At 39.0% G+C, this 20,926-nt stretch overlaps 1 protein-coding gene across 1 annotated transcript in view; it reads right to left on the minus strand.

Annotated features, from left to right (window-relative positions):
- Positions 1 to 6,746: 6,746 nt before the first annotated feature.
- GHR (growth hormone receptor) overlaps positions 6,747 to 20,926 on the minus strand; it is a 143,774-nt gene continuing 129,594 nt past the window's right edge. Inside the window, exons 6-9 of the mRNA XM_047073776.1 lie at positions 18,520 to 18,685; positions 15,261 to 15,351; positions 10,014 to 10,083; positions 6,747 to 9,682 (exon numbers count right to left, since the gene is read on the minus strand). Coding sequence (XP_046929732.1) covers positions 8,711 to 9,682; positions 10,014 to 10,083; positions 15,261 to 15,351; positions 18,520 to 18,685 — 1,299 coding nt within the window. The 3' untranslated portion in view covers positions 6,747 to 8,710. The remainder of the gene's footprint in view (positions 9,683 to 10,013; positions 10,084 to 15,260; positions 15,352 to 18,519; positions 18,686 to 20,926) is intronic.

The following is a 20,926-nucleotide window of genomic DNA, read 5'->3' on the forward strand; positions in this document are numbered from 1 at the left end:
TAAGATTGTCTCTCTCCCTCTGTATCTGCCCCTCCTCCACTCTTGTAACCTCTCTCTCAAAAATAAAAATGGTTTGGGGGTGTGCAGCAGCAATCCATCATCAAGTGGAAGTGGTCTAAAAGAGACTGGGTTCAGGCAGGCAAGTAATTTGGTTCAAACTTGTACAACTTCTCTTCCTGCATGCTTCCTGTCTCTCAGGCTCTCAGACTTCACGCACACTCTACTCTCATGGCAATTTCTTATAGCCAGTTGACAAAGGAGGGGAGAATTCAGGTTTGGTGCAAATGGTTTTGCATGATATGCTAGCACTAACCACATTTATAGTCATAATCTGGAACGTCCTAGGAAGACAATACTGGAGGAAAAATCCTTCCAATAGGCAGAAATGTGAGCAGTACATATGGCTGCCCTGTGTTTTCTTGAGCCTACACCAAAAACTTCTTCAAATTCCCCAGGCAGATTATTTCCTTCCTTGTGCTTTCGTTATGTTCTCTGTATAGCACTAATACTGATTTATCACTGTGTCACAGCCATCTATCTGTTTGACCCCCATCTCAAGTATGATCTTGAGGGCAGAACCTGTTTGCACTTATATCCTCTTCATCTAGAAAATCCTTGGTGCACCGTAGGTGCTCAGTAACTTTCCTCAAAACCTCTTTATGGTGTTGGCTCCTCGATGATTATCTGTGGCTATGCTTGTTCCTGGGGTCAGGGAGGCCTGACAGAAGCATTGTGGTTTAGTGAGAAGGCTGGCTCCGGAGACAGAGGGGCCGTCCTTCTTCTGCCTCTCACTGGCACTGTGACCTTTCGCACACCGAGGAAGCTCCTGAAGCTCAATGTCTTTACCTTTCAACTATGAAGGAAGATAACACTGACCCTGCACGGCCTCAGGAATTATTAGGGGTGGAGGTGGGGGTATGAGACAAACCAACCTTTGTGGTAGTAGGGCAAGGATTTTCTAAAAAAGGGAGATAATCACCCTTCGATGGTTTGAAGAAGGTTGGTTTGGAGGTTCCTTAGGAAGGAAGAGGTTGGGGATGTTCACGAGAGGTACCCTATTAAGTAACATGAGAGTAACCCTGTTTACTGTTTTCACATGTGTTCACACGCGCCATAAAATAAAATTTTCTTGGTAATGTTATAATTCTGTCTAGTTAATCACAACCTTTAACATTTTTTAATACTATATTTTATTTCCCCCAGTATATCTAAAATATTATCATCTCAACATGTAATCAAAATATAAATTTATTAATGAGATATTTTAAGTTCTTCCTTATGTGGCTGTTTGTACTAAGTCTTAGAAATGCAGTGTGTATTTTATACTTCTAAGACACACGTGGCTACTATACTAAACAGCACACCTCTGGATTATCTTCCCAGAACATTCGTTTAACAAACGGGAAAAGCAAGGTTCAGAGGGGGCAATGACGGGCTCCAGGGAATGCAGGCTGTTGTCTTTATCCCACATTACTCTGCTGTGTAAAGTGTCCTCGGTCCTGTGCCACCTGCGGTGACTCCCAGAATGGCGCCAAACCCCGGCCTCCTAAGGAGAGGTGTTGCCCACACGTGGATCGGGCTTGAGGTGCACAGCCTCTTATTTAACCCACCAGCTTGTGATCATCTTCTGAGGGACTGTCAGCTGGAAGCACTGAGCTCACGGGCAGGGAGGGAATGCCTGGGGTCCGCTTCTTCTCTCACTCCCCCGCATTCGGTGACTGAAAGGGAACCATGAATCACACCTTTCTGCACAGCCTAGTTTGGGAGTGCTTTTGGTAAATAAAGGGAGCAGAGAGTTTCAAGAAATTTGACCTTCCCCAATTCACTGCATCACTAGTACAAGGAAGGTCTATGGTCTGGTTCTGTTCAGTGGCCAGCAGCAAACTTGGAGCAAAGGGGAACGGCACAAGATGAAGTCACCATGGTCATACAGAAGACTCAGAAGCAGCATTTGCCAATCTCTGTTTTTCCCAGATATGAATCTAGATGATTATCCCTGAGGGCCCGGGAGGACGATGCTGTGTTATGTAAAGATTAGCAATACTGAATGTGAACTATTTGCTTGGATTCTCAAGTGCTCAGTAGTTGGCTGACTTTTGTTTCATTATGTACATCCAATCTGGACACAATTAGCATCTGGAAATTGGCGGGCACTGAATTTAGAGCATAGGCTCTGGAGCTAGAGTGCATGTGTTTGCATCCTGGTTCTAATATTTCTTAATTTTGTGACTTAGGTCAAATTCATTAAACTATGTCTGCCTCAGTTTCTACATCAGTACACTGGGAATAACAGAATTTACCTCATTGGATTGTTGTAAGGATTAAACTAAATTCATGGATGTAAAGTGCTTAGAACGGTGCCTGGCACATGATAAGTGCTTAATGATTGTTAGCTAGAAATGTGGTCTACTCATTATTAAAACTGTCATCCATTAGATGGAATTAATTATAAAATTGTGTGGACTCAGTGGCCTACTGGAGCCAGTTCACGCAGTCTCATGAGAGCCTATTGTACAACCTCTTCCCAATTTTGTGTTCAGTGATGAAACTGATAGCTTAAAATCAGCCACATTGGGAGTATTTACACAATGGAAACTGGCAAATGTTACACCTCTGACCTCCCCTCTCTCCCCCAGAGGGATTGTTAAACATTTATTAACATGCTGCTGGTTATGGTTATCAGAAAAAGAACATTTTATCTTTAGCAGGTGGTTCTTTGGATCCATGGAGATTATAAAACTATTTTCCATTTTCTCCAGACTATGAATAGGATCAGAAACTCCCTCATCCCTCATCAAGAAATGTTATCACCTCCCCTTTTTTAGAATACTGCACTAGTCAGAAGTTCTGTATTTTTGTCCTGGCTCTATCTCTTAGTAGTTAGTTAACTCTGGGAAAATCTATTAGGTTTTCTGAGCCTTGGTCTTCTCTCCTGCAAAATGTTAAAAGTAATGTTTTGGGTTGTCTGCAACACATATTTGTTATGTTTAAATGAAATATTACATATGGAAGTGCTTTATGAAATAAAAATCCTATGCAAATAATTTTTATCATTTGGTACCATTTAAAAAAAAAAGCTAACAATACAAATCTTTCTACTTTGGCTTTCCCAATGGTGCTATAATAAAAAATCCAAAGTGCATGCAAGTTCCTGACAAATTATTTCATGCTTACAGAAAATATTGGTAAAATCTCTTAATGCCCACAGAACAATCATGTATAGATTCTTTTAAAAAAATCAATAGAAAATTGCTTTTCTATATACCCTGCAAAGACTGTTTCCTGGGCCTATTGTGCAAAAGTTTATTATGTTTGAAGTTCCATCTGGGTATTTTTTTCAAAACTCAGCAGATGGCAGTAAGGAATGAATTATTTTTGTTCAGGTAGTAACAGATACATATTGTTCTGGAGCTTTACAGAAGCAAAATATGCTCCTTTTCATGAAGAGTGATATAAGCATTTCTGTGTTATAAACCTTAGTTGAGAGAAAACGAGGTGCACTGAGACTAAGAGTTTTGTTGATGTTGGTAAGTCTCACGTGTTAAGCATTCTCCTCCAGTCTTCCAGCCGAAGAGGTAGGAAATTCAATGTCTGTTTCCTCAAGGAGATAGAAAGTCCTTGGTACAGAGAGGACAACAAATGCTCTAAGACCTCCAAGCTCTTAGAAAATGTCATTCCATATATGAAAACAAGTAATGTATCTGAATTGTGAAAAATCTGTGGTTATTTTTTTTTTTTTCATTTTTTTTTCAACGTTTATTTTTTTTGGGACAGAGAGAGACAGAGCATGAACGGGTGAGGGGCAGAGAGAGAGGGAGACACAGAATCGGAAACAGGCTCCAGGCTCTGAGCCATCAGCCCAGAGCCTGACGCGGGGCTCGAACTCACGGACCGCGAGATCGCGACCTGGCTGAAGTCGGACGCTTAACCGACTGCGCCACCCAGGCGCCCCAAATCTGTGGTTATTTTAAAGGTGTAGCTGCTTTGCCTTTTATATGAGAAGTGTTGCTGAGAAAGCAAGCTTAATGGCATCACATAAAGATGCTTTGTTCAGATTCACATTCATCTGAAATTTATTATAACTTCATTTTGTGTTAGGCCTGTGAATTCTCAGAGCAGCTCTTCCCAAGTGTTAATAGATATAATAATGGGTGCTCTTTCGCCATTATATTTTTGGCTGTTAAATAAAGTAGGAAATGATGTGTTGAGTTTAAACAGGTGCGTGTGTGTGCATGCAAGGTGTTTTGTAGAAGCTTTAAAATGTCAATAGGCACACTGGCTCTCCCAGAGGGAAGTGTAGTGTGAAGTGTTTTCCAAACTTATGTGACCACAGAAGTACTCATTTAAGAACATTGTAGAGAACATTTATGCTCCAGGATACATGTTGGTACACCACCCATCTTACATGGTTGTTAGGGGACCTAACAACCAGAGTGTTATAAACGCCATTAAAAATGGTTTCAAGAGGGGAATGATCACTTAATGTGACGGGAACTGGGGACTGCAAGAAGGAGGCATTTGAGTGGGGCCATGAGGGATCAGGGAAATTCCAACAGGTAGGTTTAGTAATTGGGAGGTTTTCGGGTGCAGGAAGAGGAATAGGCAAGGACATAGAGATGCTAATTGCCTAAGTTAATATAGTTGGCATAATACCCTTATTAGATTTCCAAAAGAACAGAGCTTGAATCTTAACCAAAGGTCACATTCTCATTCAGAAGCTGTACCCTTCATGCATAGCCTTCACATATTAAGCTAGCAAAGGAGACTGGGCAAATTGTGTAGATCTTGGATTCTAAACTAAAGCATTTGGATTTAAGTAATGTGCAATTTCCCCCCTATTTCTTACCCTAAGCAGAGAACACGAACATTTAGTATTTTAGTGTAAAACTGTGTAAATATGTAACGGGAGCAGACTTCAGTGTTAGTAGGTCTGAGTAGAACCAATGAGAAGATTAAATACAGAAAAACACATGTGTGGCCATCTTCAACAGGACATTAATGTTCTGTCATAGAAAGGGTTGTGCTCTTCCAACGCAAGGAGGTAAAGAGGTCTTCTTTTCCCTTCACCCCCGATACCTCGAAGCACCCCATAAGACTGAGAAGCCTGTAATACCACAAGGCTGAGTTTTCTACAGCATCTGTAAGAAATAAATATTTCATGCTTAAAGTGGTGAGGTTTTATTTGGTTTGTAATGTTAAGGCAGTGTGTATTCCAATATCTTAGTGACAGAAGAGACGTGATTTTCTAAACCATATTTGCAAAGGAAGGAGTAGGGAAACCCTGAGGCTTCACCCATAGTTCTTTCAGGTAATAGCTGCTCAAAGGGCAGAGGCAGCAGGTAGAGAATTATTTCTGGATTGAACGCAAACCCTCTCGTGTAACGAAAAGTTGTGGCGGTTTGCACTCCACTTGCTGCGGCAATAAATCATTGCTCCGTGGGCTTCACACCATCACTCCATCCTCACTTTTCATGGACCCGGTGCCTGCACAAGAGACTGTGATTTATTAGTTAACCCACCTGAGCCTGTCTCCTGAGGAGGAATCTGCGCTTCGTGTCTTTATTGCTCCTTCAGGCTCCGACACAACCTACCTACCGGGCATCCCCATGCGGGCCTGACTTATGTCCTTCCCGTGATGACAAGTAGCTAGTGTGACAGACTGACTTGTGCCAGTGTGTGCGTGGGACAGAGGGCCTGCCTTCCCTCCTCCTGGGCAACGTGCTCCAGCTAGAAGTGTAGCTTCAAGGCAATGCTCAAGTATGAGAGGGAAAAGCTAGGACAAAATAGGCAGAGAGGGAGAGGTTAGGACCTGAGGTCTCCGAGTGGGGAAAAAACCACATATTTAGGAACAATGCTGGGAGCGTCTGACCACAGCAAAGCCCCTTGGGCTTAAGGTTCCTCTTAAGAATGTAACAGACACCCACTACTCTCCCTGGGGTTCCCCTCAGGAATTTGACAAAAGACCTGACTAAACATAAGTAGACCATAAAACACATGACCCAGACCCAAGGAACAGTATGGCCATAGACCATCCCTCATACAATGATTGAGCCAATCAGGAATGGACAACCCAGCACCTAGAGTTATCAGTCAGTAAGGGTAGGACCTGAGAAGGAACAAGGGGGAAGGGAGAGGGGTGCTGACAGGAACCTTCTAAAACAAAGACCCTTGCCTATCGTCCGTGGGCATTCACTTTCGAATGTCCCCTCTCTACAGAGAGAGCTTTGCTACTATTTCTACCTTCTGGTCTTAGACTCTAATAAACTTTTACCCGTTGCTCATTTTATTTTGTGTCATTCTTCAAAGCGGCGAGACAACGGACCCGGGTATGGAGGTAAAATAACAAATCCTGCAACACAAGCACCACTTTCTCCTCCTCACTCTCCCGACTCCTCATGTCACACATGCTATGTTGCATCCAAAACATGGCTCTAAGAGCCTCTGCCCACGAGGTGTTACAGCCAAGGAGAAGGCACAGTCCAGGCAAGCTGGAATAGTAATTTTGAGCTGGGCTCCTGCTTCCTCAAAAAGAGAGGGAGGGAGCTGCCAGCACATAACAAAAATCTCCACATCCATTGCCAATGTGTTTAAACTAATTGTGCTCAGCTCCCCTTCCAATGAGAAGAACTGAAGAGCATGCGGTCTGGTGTAGGGTGCCTTTCATGTGGGTGTTTGACAATAGAAGCATGCCACCACGGGTCCAAGAAAATAAATTTATTAAACTTTGAAGGAAAAAAATCCACAGACATGAGGAGAGTTAAATATAAACTGCAGGACACAACTAGTCATACTAGTGAATAATGGCTTGTGTGGCCAGCAAAGTACCAGAATGACATTCTGAGACTGATTGAGGTATTTAGCTATTTTTGGCTATAGAAATTGTTGTCAGCCTATGGTGAAATAGTAAGATAGTTTTCCCAAGCACACAGTTTTAAGTTGAATTAGGTTCTACACTGGTGAAATTGTATATGAAACTAAATTATGTAGCTCTTAGAGAAAACTATAGCAGCAAGGTAGCAGAAAAGATCTATTAAACACCTATTACAAAGTAACATGTTGAACTTGGAACACCCAGTTCTAGCTTTTCACTGTCCTTCCTGCAAGAAAGAGGGAATTTAAAATCACCAACCATTAAGCCTGTTTCCTAAAAAGGTCTGAGCTAAATGGCAAATACTATTTAAGTTAAAGCTAACTTTAAAGTTTCATTAAATGTAAAAAAAAAAAAAAAACAACAACCAAAACTTAAAGTGAGAAGCATTTTTCAGTGAGATGAGATTCTTCTCTTTGGACAAACCTTTTGGGGAATAATCCCAACGCTCCCAAGAATGATGTTGAACGATAATTTCAACATTACTTCAGGACGCTTCTTTCTCTTCTGACTGCCCTCTTGGAGGCCAATCCACTCAGAGGGGAAATAAAAAATGAGGACACTTCTTTGCTACTTGCAATAAACCCTAGAAAGAGTTCGGTGAGGAAGAAAGTTTCCCCATTGGTTTAAGAACATTTTGACTTATCTGAGGGGATTGGAAATCTTGTTTCTTCTGTTTCTTGTTACAATGAATAGTGGGTATATTTCTTGATCTTTTGGTTCCATTATCTGGTTAACTTCATTTTCAATTTGCTTCGACTTACAAAATGCTTCTTGTACTTTATTCCCTTCTTAGGTCACTGTGCAATAGAATCACATTGTGTTAGAAGAGATACTACTACAAAGGTTCTGGGGCCATCGCTCATGATCTGCCTGCCTAAACACTCACTCCGTGTGCAACAATAGCCCCTGAGCAGCCTGTCAGTAAGGACCAGCTAATACCCTCTCCTTCTCTTAGTAGGGAGCTCTCTGACCTGAGCCGAAATTTGGGTAAGAAAGAGTCTTTTGTTTGTTTTGGTTTGGTTCACGATGAGTAGACCTGTGCATACATCTTAAAAGTTGTCTCAATTAACAAATATTTCTTTAAAAATTTAAATTAAGACAAGCATGTGCCAATAATGCAGGTAACAACAATCATTTCAGAATTGCTTAAGGAGTTTTGGGAGGTACAAAAAGGGCCGCGTAAAAAACTAACTTGCTTATTTGTTTTTCTTTAGGTGGACCGACCAAAGCATTAAACCGGCTTTAGAGTGCGGTTGCTACATTCTCCAGATGGGTCTGCATGAACTACGGTACACAGCGTGTAGTGTAATATAAAATAGCCATGCTTGTAGTGTAAATTCTTAAAAATACCTTTATAAATTTTATGTCAAAATAAATGTTTTACATATCCAAACTATTTCTTGCCTTCTTACCTATAATTTTAGTTCCGGATTATCTAAAAAACATTGGCCTGTGCTCTGATTTGCATTCGATTTTCCTGAACTGCAAAAGCCACCTGATTTTTTGCTTTTTCAAAAAGCTTGATTTACTATACATTAGAGACAGCCATTCAATGCTTAGTATCACAAAATTAACACCCACATTAACAAGACAATCACTGCCACTAACAGTCTTTGAGACGATTCTTTAAAATATTTACAGTTCACAATAGGAATATCTATCTGATCAGGCGTTCTTGTTTCTTTTTTAATATTATCTTTCAACACTTCAGGAAAAAGGCATTTAGAATCCGCTCCCCCCATCCCCCCCAAAAGTTTAAACATTGTTTTGGTGTAAGCACTCATGCCCTAGCCAGCTCCTCACCATTCAATATGTAGCTTGTGGGAAATCAAAGAAAGGCTACGGCATGATTTTGTTCAGTTGGTCTGTGCTCACGTAGCCACACGATGAGAGAAACTCTTTGTCAGGCAAGGGCAAGGCTGTGGCATTGAGCACGAGGCCCTGCGGAGACTGTACTATGTGAATGGAGGTATAGTCTGGGACAGGCATCTCAGAACCCGGAGCCCGTTCTGCTGTCCCAGACTGGCCAGCGGTAGTGGTAAGGCTTTCTGTGGTGATGTAAATGTCTTCCTGGTTAAAGCTTGGCTCCACACGTGATTCAGCCTCGACGTGAGGGGCCACAGCGATGCACTTTTTGGCGTCTGCCTCGCAGAAGTAGGCGTTGTCCATGATGAAGTTTGCTTGGCAGAGTGAGACCGCTTCTGGATGCATGTCACACGGGGATATCCCTGCCTTATTCTTTTGGCCTGGGGAAAGGACCACACTCCCTGCTGGAGTAATGTCGCTTACTTGGGCATAAAAGTCGATGTTTGCCAGTGAACTCGGATTGCCCAGCTGAGTATGGGCAGCTTGATGAGTTGACTCAGTTCCACTAATAAGAAGCGGTCTTGGTTTGTTTTCCTTTGCTAGGATAACACTGGGCTGCTGAGTGGTAGGGGTAGCATCAGTAGAAGGTGAGTTATTTTGATTCTTCTGGTCAAGGCACAAGAGATCTACTTCCCCTTTTAACCTCTGTGGCTGAGCAACCTCTGAGGTACCATCACACATGTCACTGGCATTGAAATCAGTCTCCAAAATGTCAGGTTCGTAACAGCTGGTACGTCCAGAGTCATCATCCTTTGCTCCAAGGATGTTAAGTGATTTCTCATGGTCATTGCTTAGAAGTCTGTCTGTGTCGGAGCCTTCGGTCTTTTCATCGGGGTCATCAATATCCAGCTCCATGAATTCAACCCAAGAGTCATCGTTGTAGGATTCGGGTTTATAGTTGTCATGAATGGCTAAGATTGTGTTCACCTCTTCTAATTTGCCTTCCTAGGAAACAGAAAGAAAATGAAACCTATCAAAAGGAACTCATAATGATTAAATGTTTTCACAAATAACATTCAGAGACTAAAATTATGGTCACAAGAAAAGCGATAGCAACAAAGCCATATAATAAACACACTAGTGTAGAACTTTCAAATACATCATAAGACATTCTCACAATTTTAAGAGATACATTATTATTTTGAAACATTTTTCTCCAGAGGGGTTAAAAATGGAATGGGATACACATAGCTTGCCAAAGCTCTCAACATAGGACAGTATGCTTCAGGCGGTATTTAATTAGTGTTATCTAGGCCTTAGATAATTTATTGAGTACCTTGAGGAGATCTGGATCAATTCCTTTAATCTTTGGAACTGGAACTGGGGGAAGAATCAGCATCTTAATCCTTGAAAACAAATAAAATTTTGGTTTGACGTATCTGCAAAGTTATACATTCTCGTGTTTCAAAAGATAGGAATAAAACATTAATAGAACTATTACTTATTCCAAATATTCTGGTAGTCCATATAAGTGGAGTATGAGAAAGAAAATAGTAAGCAGTAAATGATGAGGAAGAACTACAGAAGAAGAAAAAAGCAACAAAAATCAACAAAAAGCCCTCATGTGAAGTCAATTTAAATAAAACATAATAGGTTGATGGGGGGGTGGGAGGGTGGGTGATGGGTATTGAAGAGGGCATCTTTTGGGATGAGCACTGGGTGTTGTATGGAAATCAATTTGACAATAAATTTCATATATTAAAAAAATAAATAAAACATAATCTTTTTTTCCTTATGTCTTTATTGACAGCCAGCAGCAGTATTTGGGAATGAGAAATCTGACTCTATCTGAAGCCAATTTCCATTTCATCTATAAGGATGGCAATTTTAACGTACATCTCATCAGTAGTTTGCAGAAAAGAGGAAGGAAGAAAGAAAAAAGAAAGAAAGAAAGAAGAGCTGATTCACTTGAAGCCAAAATTATTTGCACCCTCAAAAATGGGATGAATTGAGATAAGTTTGTACCACACAGCTCACATTAATCATAAAATTACCTAAGATGATCTCATAAACCAAGGTGTCATTGCAGGCTTCATTTCAGTTGGGAAAGGCTACACTTGAGCTATCTCTAACTGATCAATATGGATTTATATACCCAATTCTATGATGTGCTTGAATTTTCTGTTCCCAATATTTAAATTATTTCTTTTTTTTTTATTTTTTTTTAAATTTTTTTTTTCAACATTTATTTATTTTTGGGACAGAGAGAGACAGAGCATGAACGGGGGAGGGGCAGAAAGAGAGGGAGACACAGAATCGGAAACAGGCTCCAGGCTCTGAGCAGTCAGCACAGAGCCCGACGCGGGGCTCGAACTCACGGACCGCGAGATCGTGACCTGGCTGAAGTCGGACGCTTAACCGACTGTGCCACCCAGGCGCCCCTAAATTATTTCTTTTTTTTTTTTTTTTTTTTTTTTAATTTTTTTTTTTTTTTTCAACGTTTATTTATTTTTGGGACAGAGAGAGACAGAGCATGAACGGGGGAGGGGCAGAGAGAGAGGGAGACACAGAATCGGAAACAGGCTCCAGGCTCTGAGCCATCAGCCCAGAGCCTGACGCGGGGCTCGAACTCCCGGACCGCGAGATCGTGACCTGGCTGAAGTCGGACGCTTAACCGACTGCGCCACCCAGGCGCCCCCTAAATTATTTCTTGATCATGATTCATTTCAATGTCTCTTCTGCCTGTCTTGCAGTTTATTGTATCCCTAGCACTTAGAACAATTCCTGGCACATAAAAGGTACTCAATAAACACTTCTTGAATAAACTTGAATACCTCATATATCTATTTTGTTAATAGCATAACTAGAATTTGTGTCTTAAAATTAACATTGCAGCTCTGGAATAAAGCTCAGAGATTAGCTATTCTAGTCAGTTCATTTATTGTTTTAAAACAACAAGAGTCAGAGGCACCACTGTTAGGCAGGGATGATAAACTGCTTTTTGGATATTAGTTGATATTCCACTTAATGTGAATGGATCGTCTAGTCTATTCAATAGGGAACCCATCTTCTGAATATTTCCATTTGCCTTTTTACCTAACCAAGGAATAAGCCAAATTTCACTTTTTAAATTGCTGTAAGTAGCCTCCACTAGGTTTACTTAGCGGAGCAAGTGTTAAAACAGATTTTTACTGATGAATAGAAGATACAGAAAAAATATAAATTATTAATACTTGCTACCATTTTTTTGGAATGCCTCTGATAAAACAGACACCATAAGATATATTTCACACTAACCTATGGGCTAGTAAATGATGGTCTGAGGGCCAAATCTGGTCTGTTCTCTGCTTTTGTAAATAACGTTTTATTGAAACACAGTCATGTTCATTAGTTTAGATATTGTTATGACTGTTTTCATGCCATGGTGGCAGAGTTGAGTAGTTGTGACAAAGATTTCATGGCTCCAGAAGCCTAAAAATTTACTATCTGGGCCTTTAGAAAACAAGTTTGTCAACCAGACACTAAACATTTTATTTGTTCTTATAACTCCCAGGGAGGCAGATATTATCTGTGGAAAGATTTAGAGATTTAAGGAAGGTACTCAAATCATACACTAATACTTGGCACAGCTGGGGCTCAAATCCAAAGTACCTAACCCCCAAACCCAGGCCTTTTGCCTTCTGTCATGCTGCTGTGTTATTTGGTCCTACATCTCTAAATGAATATTTCAAATGTCAAAAACATAGAAAAATGCAACACAATTGTAATTGCAGGAAACAAAGATTCCTAAATGTCTAATGCTTGACTTTGTTATGTTTGCCTCTTGATTTGCAGAGTACATGTTAGCTTTCTCGGACTTGTAGTTGACTTCCCGCCAGGGTAACAGAGCCTGCAGCCTATAGGGCTCAAGCAGGTGATGCAAATGCACGAAGCAGGCCTGTTGCAATGTCAAAGGGAGGGATGGGAATGGTCACAGAGAACACATATCCTTCCCAAATGGAACAGCTGGTCCTCTGCTTCAACACATGTTGCCATGCAGGAATATCAACTGAATGTCACGAGATCTTTCAGATTTTAAACATGACCTGGAAATCTGGGTTTTTGTGTGGAAATTCCCTAGTTTGTAAACATCTTGTAGCAAAATTTTTACTCCAAAATCAAATACATAAAATAACAAAACATAAGATCTGCAGGCTGAGCTTGGCTTTCAGATTGCCAGTTTGCCACTCCTGTCTGATGCTGATTCAGTTTCTTTCCCCGTTAGTAATAGCTCAGAGGCTGGGATGAGTGTATGGTGAGAATGACTGAATACAGAGTAAAGATAACCTGGCCTGAAGCTATGTTTGTGACTTTGCCATCATTTTATTCAAATCCAAATCACATTATAAATACGGAAAGGGAAAAGTGGCATGGACTCAAAACTTCATACAAAATGTAGAACCTGAGCCCTTTAGAGCCCTAACATTCTGGGGAAAGCTGACATAAGAACCTTATTCTTTGGAGGATCATTTTATTTATTTATTTAAAAATTTGTTTAATGTTTTATTTATATTTAAGAGAGACAGAGAGAGAGACAGAGAGAGACAGAGTGCGAGTGGGGAAGGGGCAGAGAGAGATGGAGACAGAATCTGAAACAGGCTCCAGGCGCTGAGCTGTCAGCACAGAGCCTGATGCGGGGCTCAAACTCACGAACCAGGAGGTCACGGCCTGAGCTGAAGTCAGACACTCAACCAACTGAGTCACCCAGGTGCCCCTGGAGGATCATTTTAATCGTTAGAACTTCATGTTCTTTCCACACCTGTTGACAACTGTTTTCTCCTGTTTCCTACTTTCGTTGGAACATGGAAATTTAGACCATGACAAGGGTTTTTATGGGCAAATGAAAGAACAAAACTAATTCTTTTCTATAAAGAACTTATTTAGTACAGGAAATGTGAGAGTACAGTAAAGATTTCAGAACAATTTTATAATTTGGTAATTCTGACTAAGCATTGAAGTTAAGAGCTTCATTATTCATAGAAAACTCTTTTATACAAAGATTAATATATTTTCTTTAACATCCTATTTGTTGAGAGAATTATTTTTTCTTTGAAATATTGGTAGCTAATATAATTAACCAATATAACAAATTTACATGGCCTTCACAAAGACTCAAAATTGACAGCTTATGTTAAGAGTGAATTACTTTATATACATAGTGGGTATGTCTACTGTACTTATATATAAATTAGTCCATCAACTATATAGATCAATGAATTCAAATTAATCAACAGAATTATTTGACTCTTCTGTTGTTGGCATTATTTAAATATATAAATTGCTTAAAATTCTATAAATTTATTTACATTTCCTATTTCCCCCCAACAAATGAAAACCATATTGTCATGCTTTATAACACTCATGCTTGTAAAAGAAACGCTGTTAAAAAGTTAGATAAAAATGAAATTCTGCAGAATGACTTCTGCTTTCCCATTGGTTTACAGTATGAAACTGGAGATGCTACTCTAATTAAAAAGCTTGTGCAATGTGTTCACATAGACCCTATTTTGATTTGTAGATGTCTCTAGGCTTCAGCTGAAGAACATGTCTTTAGTTCTAGGAAATATGGCCAACCACCTTGGTTTGTCTGGAACTGAGGGGTTTCCCAGGACACGGGACTTTTGGTGTTCAAACTCCCAGGAAAACCGGGAGTGTTAGTCACCCTAGTCTAGGAGAAGGGGCAGGATTAACCCAGGGGACTTAAAAAAATACTCTAAAAGTAAGAAAATTTGCAATCAGTACCAATAACATTTCCTATATTCCTATTTCCAGTCTGTACGGAATTTCTTTCAGGGAGAAAAACAGAGAGTGATAGCTCATACAGCTCAAGGGACATTTAAGCCTCATTATAATCCAACATCCTCATATTATTGATGAGAACATGCAGCCTGGAGAAATTAAGGGGATAATCAAACAGCAGTAGCAGAATAATAGCTGGAACCAAGTCTTCAACACCAATACAGAATAGAATCTCCTCAAACTTAGAAAGCATTGTAGCTGTATTTACAAATTCAGGTACTTTGTAACATTGAAATAAAATTTAACAATTTAAAGAAAACCCAGATTTACTTGAAATCGCCATCATACGAAGTCTAAAATGGTTATATTAGATTGAATTATCTAGGTGGCTTTAGTTCGCCTTTTAAATTTGCTTCTATTTTAGGCCTGTGTCAAACTCAGCCAAAGGTTCTGTGCCACCTTGTCATCCTAGAGTGGATGGGCCTGTTCGTTCAGGACTCTGAAGAGGTCAAGGGGCAGCTCAGAGGTAATGATTTTGTGAAGGAGGTTCATATCACAAGGTGTGCAGTCGCTAGCCTCAGCGTCCTGTGTCCTATACAACTTCCCAGTTAGAAAAGACACCTGTGAATTCTCTATGATGAACACAACAACGTGGTAAATGTATACCTAGGGATAATATTTTACTGCATTAATTAAATTTTTCACTCATGATTTGCAAAAGAAAATATCAAGTAACAAATGGAAACACATATGGAAATCTAAACACTGGAAAAAACATATAAATATTAGACCATTTCCCACCTACCTTTGCTGTTTAGAAAATACGAATAAAAATAGTATCATCGTTAGCCCAAATATTCCAAAGATAGTAATTAAGAACCATGGAAACTGGAAATCTGAAACACACAAGAATAGCATCTCACTCATAGGGTTAGGAATAGTTGAAGTTTACATTTCACTTTCCTTTTTCACATAAAAAGATTTCTTAATTTGTATTCATCTAGTAAAGTCACCGATTTTTCCTGCTAATCACTAAAACAGAATGCAATGATTTGGAGTATTTTCTTTTCCAAGAACATTTCTGTCCACTGCTTCAAATCCTTTCACATATGAAAAAAAAATCGAAATGAAGAAACAGCAAACAATTTAAGCACAATCCATGTTTGCATTAAAAAAACCCTGCAGCAACCCCTTTAATTAAGCACCTTATGTGTTCAGGGTGCATCATTAGTGGCTTCAGCTCTAGAAAAAAGTGCTGTTTGTTAACATACTACTTTACCTAAATAATGTCCACTTGGTTCTTTCTTTTTTTCTTTTTTTTTTTAAGTGTGGTAATATTTTTTTTTAATCCTCCAGACTGAGGCTATATCAAAAAGATGGAGGCAGAGTTTCTATTTTTGAATCATGACTGAAACTTCTTAGACATGAAGACCATATATTTTACAGCTTAAAAAATATCCTGTGATAGAAGATCACTACTGGGGCTCCCATTTTCAGATTTTAGTATACGTGTTAACAGACTTGGGGGAATCTGTTTGTAAAACTTCCGTTTCATTTCTTTTTGAAAATTAAAAATTTTTTCCTTTTTTAACCTTTTTTCCCCAAAGTTTATTATTTATTTTGAGAGAGCAAGCGAGAACAAATGCATGCCAGCAGGGGAGGGGCAGAGAGAGGGAGAGAGAATCCCAAGCAGGCTTCATGCTGTCAGTTCAGAGCCCGAAGTGGGGCCTGATCGCATGAACCATGAGACTGTGACCTGAGCCAGGATCAAAAGTTGGACACTTAACCGACTGAGCCACCCAGGTGCCCCACTTCTATCTCATTTCTTAAGACCAAGTGCCTACCAGCTGCTTGCAGTAGGTCCCCAGTGTTCTTACCACTTACCAAGAGGTTACCCACTTTTTAATTGAAATATAGTTGACATATAATCTTATTTGGGCTTCAAGTGTACAACATAGTGATTCAACAGTTCCAAACATTACTCAGTTCTCACCATGATAACTGTCGTTACCACCTGTCACCATACAATGCTATTACAATATTATTGACTACATTCCCTATCCTGTACTTTTCATCCCTGTGATTATTTATTTTATAACTGCAAGTCTGTATCGCTTAATCCCCTTTACCTATTTCACCCATCCTCCCTGTGCTCTCCCATCTAGCAACCACCAGTTTGCTTTCCGTTTTTATGAGTCTGTTTCCATCTTGCTTTGTTGTTCTTTTTTTTTTTTTTTTAGATCACACATATAAGTGAAATCACAGGGTATTTGTCACTTAGAATTATACCCTTTAGCTTCATCTATGTTGTGAATAGCAAGAGTTCATTCTTGTTATGGCCAAATAATATTCCACTGTGTGTGTGTGTGTGTGTGTGTGTGTGTGTGTGTGTGTATAAATCACATCTTTTTATCCATTCACCTATTGATGGACATTTAGGTTACTTCTATATCTTGGCTGATGCAAATAATGTTGCAATGAACATGGGGATGTATATATATATATATACGCACTTGAATTAGTATTTTCATTTTTGTTGTATAAATACCCAATAGTAGAGTTACTAGATTGTATGGTATTTCTATTTTTAATACTCCATACTTTAATACTCTATTTTTAATATTCCATACTGTTTTCCATAGTGGCTGCTCCAATTTACTTTCTCACTAACAGTGCAGGAAGGTTCCCTTTTTTCCACATCCTCATCAAGTTTATCCACTTTACACAAAAAAGACAGGTGGAGTTTACCTTAATGTTGCTTTATTAAAAGTAAGATTTTGTGCTGTAATGTTCCTTTCTTATTTTTATTTTCTTATTCAGTTATTAAAATCTCCAAAGGAGATATTATGTATAGCATAAAGAATTAATGGAGGAGAGAATACCATTTTATATCTTGTGGTATCTGTAACTTTGTATCAATTGCAGAGTATCAATGACAGTTCCCGTATGTATTCAGGAACATAACAAAGCTAGAACTTCAGGTTTTTTTTTTAAGGAAAACATTTTTTGGAAGGAAAAATCAGTTAAAAAAATCTATGCTAACTGAATTAAATGGCATCACAAGAAGCTTAAAGGGTGTGTGGCAAATTTACTTTCGAAACCAGAATTTCAGTATGTCAAATATTATACAAAATAATAAGCCTGTTAACTAGAACTTAGAAAAAAAACCAGTGCTACAGGCATTTTCATTTAAGTGCTATTTAGTATCATGGATTTTACTTGTACCATCAATGCAAAAAAATAAATTTAATTTCTCTATTGCTTGTGATTGCTTCATTAACAAACTTCACATCCTCATACATAGCCCTGCGAACCCTCTGTGTTTAATTGTAGATGCACTATAGCTAATTCCCATGTGGGAGTGATAACTTTATATACTTATTGTTCATTATTAGGCAGACTTCTTTATGTCTGTATCAAAAGTTTTAATTCTTTTATTTTGAATTCATAGATCTCATTTCTCTGAACTTGCATTATCTTTGTATTTTTCTTATATAAGATCTTCAAATGTTCCATGTTATCCTTGCACATAACTAGCATGCTACTTATTAAGGCTTTCTCCCGGTGAAAACCATACCTAAGCTTTCTAAAACCACTAAGCAGCTGCCACTGACAACCTATGCTGACACAATAGTAGGCTTTTAGATGCCACATATCCATCCATCCATCCATTTCTTCACTATGTATTTGAAATACACAGTATTTCTTCACGATGTATTTGAAAAACATTTTTCTGATTATAAATGCAAAACAAACTCATAGAAAATTTTAGAAGTATGGAAACATATAAATAAAAGAATCATCTGAAATTCTGATATCCAGAGATATCCCCCATTAATATCTTAGTACATCTTCTCCTCTCTAACTTACACCTCCCCCAGGACATTTCCTGAATTAAATAATTCAAAAACTAAGTTCTCCTTCCCCTTCTGTAATGAATAATATCTGTTATAGACTGTGAACTTGAGGTCTCTCACCCCAACATCTGAAGCTAATGGATCGTGATCTGAACAATGTTACGACATTGACAAAAGCCACGTTGGCTGCCATTTTAAATCTTTTACCTTCTTCACATGCAAATGGGCTCATTTGAGGAAGTGTTACATAGAGCACCTCACTGAACTCGCCATATTTTTCAGAGTTTCGTTGTCTGGATCTCACACGCACTTCATATTCTTTATCTAGTCTCAGTGAATAAACTGGAACTGATGTTGACAATACAGGGTCCATCTTTCAAGACAAAATATAAAACTTACTGGTTAGCGAGACAACAACTCAATGCAATAAACTCTATAAAGTGTTTCTGCGTCTGTACTCAAAATGAATTCTGTGAAATAGCATAGGGGGAGTTTGCCACTTAAAGGAAGATCAAAGCAAATAACTTTGTTAAGAAACATTTTGTTACATGGATCACAGTTCTCCAAGCTATTCTGGAATAAACCCAAAGAAATAATAGGCTTGTTTATAGAATTGCAACTCCATTTTTGTACTAGGCCGTCAGATATTCTATACAATCAAAGCATAATAGAATTACTATGGAGAATGGTGGAACTATAAAGAAAACTACAGATATGTTTTCTACCCTTTGGGATATTACAGTTTTGCATGAAGACGTAAGAACAGAAAAAAAAACCCAACATTATTTCTACACCAAAACAAATTATAGTCAAACACACACACACACACACACACACACACACACACACAGAGTTTGTTCTTTGGAAATTCTGGGTAGTCACTCATAAGATCACAGAACTGGAAATGGTCCTAGAAAAATCACAGTTGTCTAAATTATTCTGTTAGAAGAAACTACATACCTATTCTGCTTCTTCTAGAAGGCTTAAAAGTACTTCAAATGGTTTGCTATTCAAAATTTGCAAAGACATGCCGCTAGAGTCCTTGGTAACAAAAATCAAGGTCCCACAACCCTTCTTTTACCTTCCTGGGGAAGGGTAATAAGGCTATTAGACTTTTAAGACATAAGGCCATCAAAGAAATAGACCCAAGTAATAATGGTGTTTTCCTTCAAGTTAAATTCTCAAAGTAGGTATTCAATATGTGCTTTTCATGTGTTTTCAGATAGAACACCTCGTTACCATTTATAGAAAATTAGGAACACTTACATTTTCAACAGCATGGATTTTTCCATTAAAAAGATTCTCATAATTTGTCTTATTGAGTCAGAGGCTGGGCCTGCAGCTTCTACAATAAATTTCCTTTCACCTCAGTAAGTTTCTACTCACAAAGTCCCTATTTTTTCCCCATGTGTACATGGGATGGTTAGTTTGTATCTTTTTTGAAGCTTTTTAATATATGATATATTTGCATGCCTAAAGTGCATTTTTATTTATTTATTTAAAATTTTTTTTATTATGTTTATTTTGAGAGAGAGACAGAGTGCGAGTGGGGGAGGGGCAGAGAGAGAGGGAGACACAGAATCCGAAGTAGGCTCCAGGCTCTGGGCTGTCGGCACAGAGCCTGATGCGGGGCTAGAACCCATGAGGGTGAGATCATGACCTGAGTCGAAGTTGGACGCTCAACCGACTGAGTCACCCAGGGCTCCCCACCTAAAGTGCATTTTTAAAGGCAAGCTTCGAATTTTAAACTTACCTTATTGGTTTCCTTAAATATTTTTTAAACTGTATGTGTCTAGTTTTGAAGCCCTAATTTCTGTTCTTGTAACTAATATTATTAGAGTACAGATTTCACTAATAACAAAACTAAAAAGAGGCCGTCAGTGATTTGACCGATGGTCCTCTCTTTATCTTCTCCCAACCCTCTAAAGAAGCCACACCCCACTCGATTTGGCTCCCACAGCCTGCACTGAACCCTGCCACCTGCCTTTGAGGGAAGGCCTACACTCTGCCAATCCTCAATGCAAGTATTGCTGATATCCTAGGAAGTCTTTCTTGGCCCTTTTTCCTACTCCATCCTGACAGATAATCAGTATTAAGAAGATATTACTTCTTATATTTCACTGCTTATATTTCTATATTACACTGCAGATTCCCTGGAGCAAACAAGGTCTTCATTACCTTTGCATTTCCAAAGCCCAGTTCAATACCAGGTACACAGTGGGTGCTCAAGAGAAGGCCCATATAACTGTGGATAATTCTATGCCACACATTAAGTCTTAAAAAAACCCCATAAATTCCTTTTTTAAATTTTATTTATTTGAGAGTGGGAGAGCAAGCAGGGGAGAGGGGCAGAGGGAGAGACAGAGAGAATCTTAAGCAGCCTCCACGCTGAGCTCCATCCCATGACACTGGGATTATGACCCGAGTGGAAACCCAGAGCCTGACGTTCAATTGACTGAGCCACCCAGGCACCCCCAAAAACCCATAAATTCTTAACTTGATTTGGCAGGTAAACAAATTGCAAATAACTACATGGTCATGACTATTACTTTCATATTCAAAATGTATTTAGTTTTAAAAAAAGGCAAAATTCAATATTGTCATTGGCAACCTG

The sequence above is a fragment of the Lynx rufus genome, unplaced genomic scaffold (genome assembly GCF_022079265.1).
Source record: "Lynx rufus isolate CCGP_SWC_20201006 ecotype Redwood Valley unplaced genomic scaffold, mLynRuf1.p SCAF_1, whole genome shotgun sequence".
In the NCBI taxonomy this organism is placed as follows: Eukaryota; Metazoa; Chordata; class Mammalia; order Carnivora; family Felidae; genus Lynx; species Lynx rufus.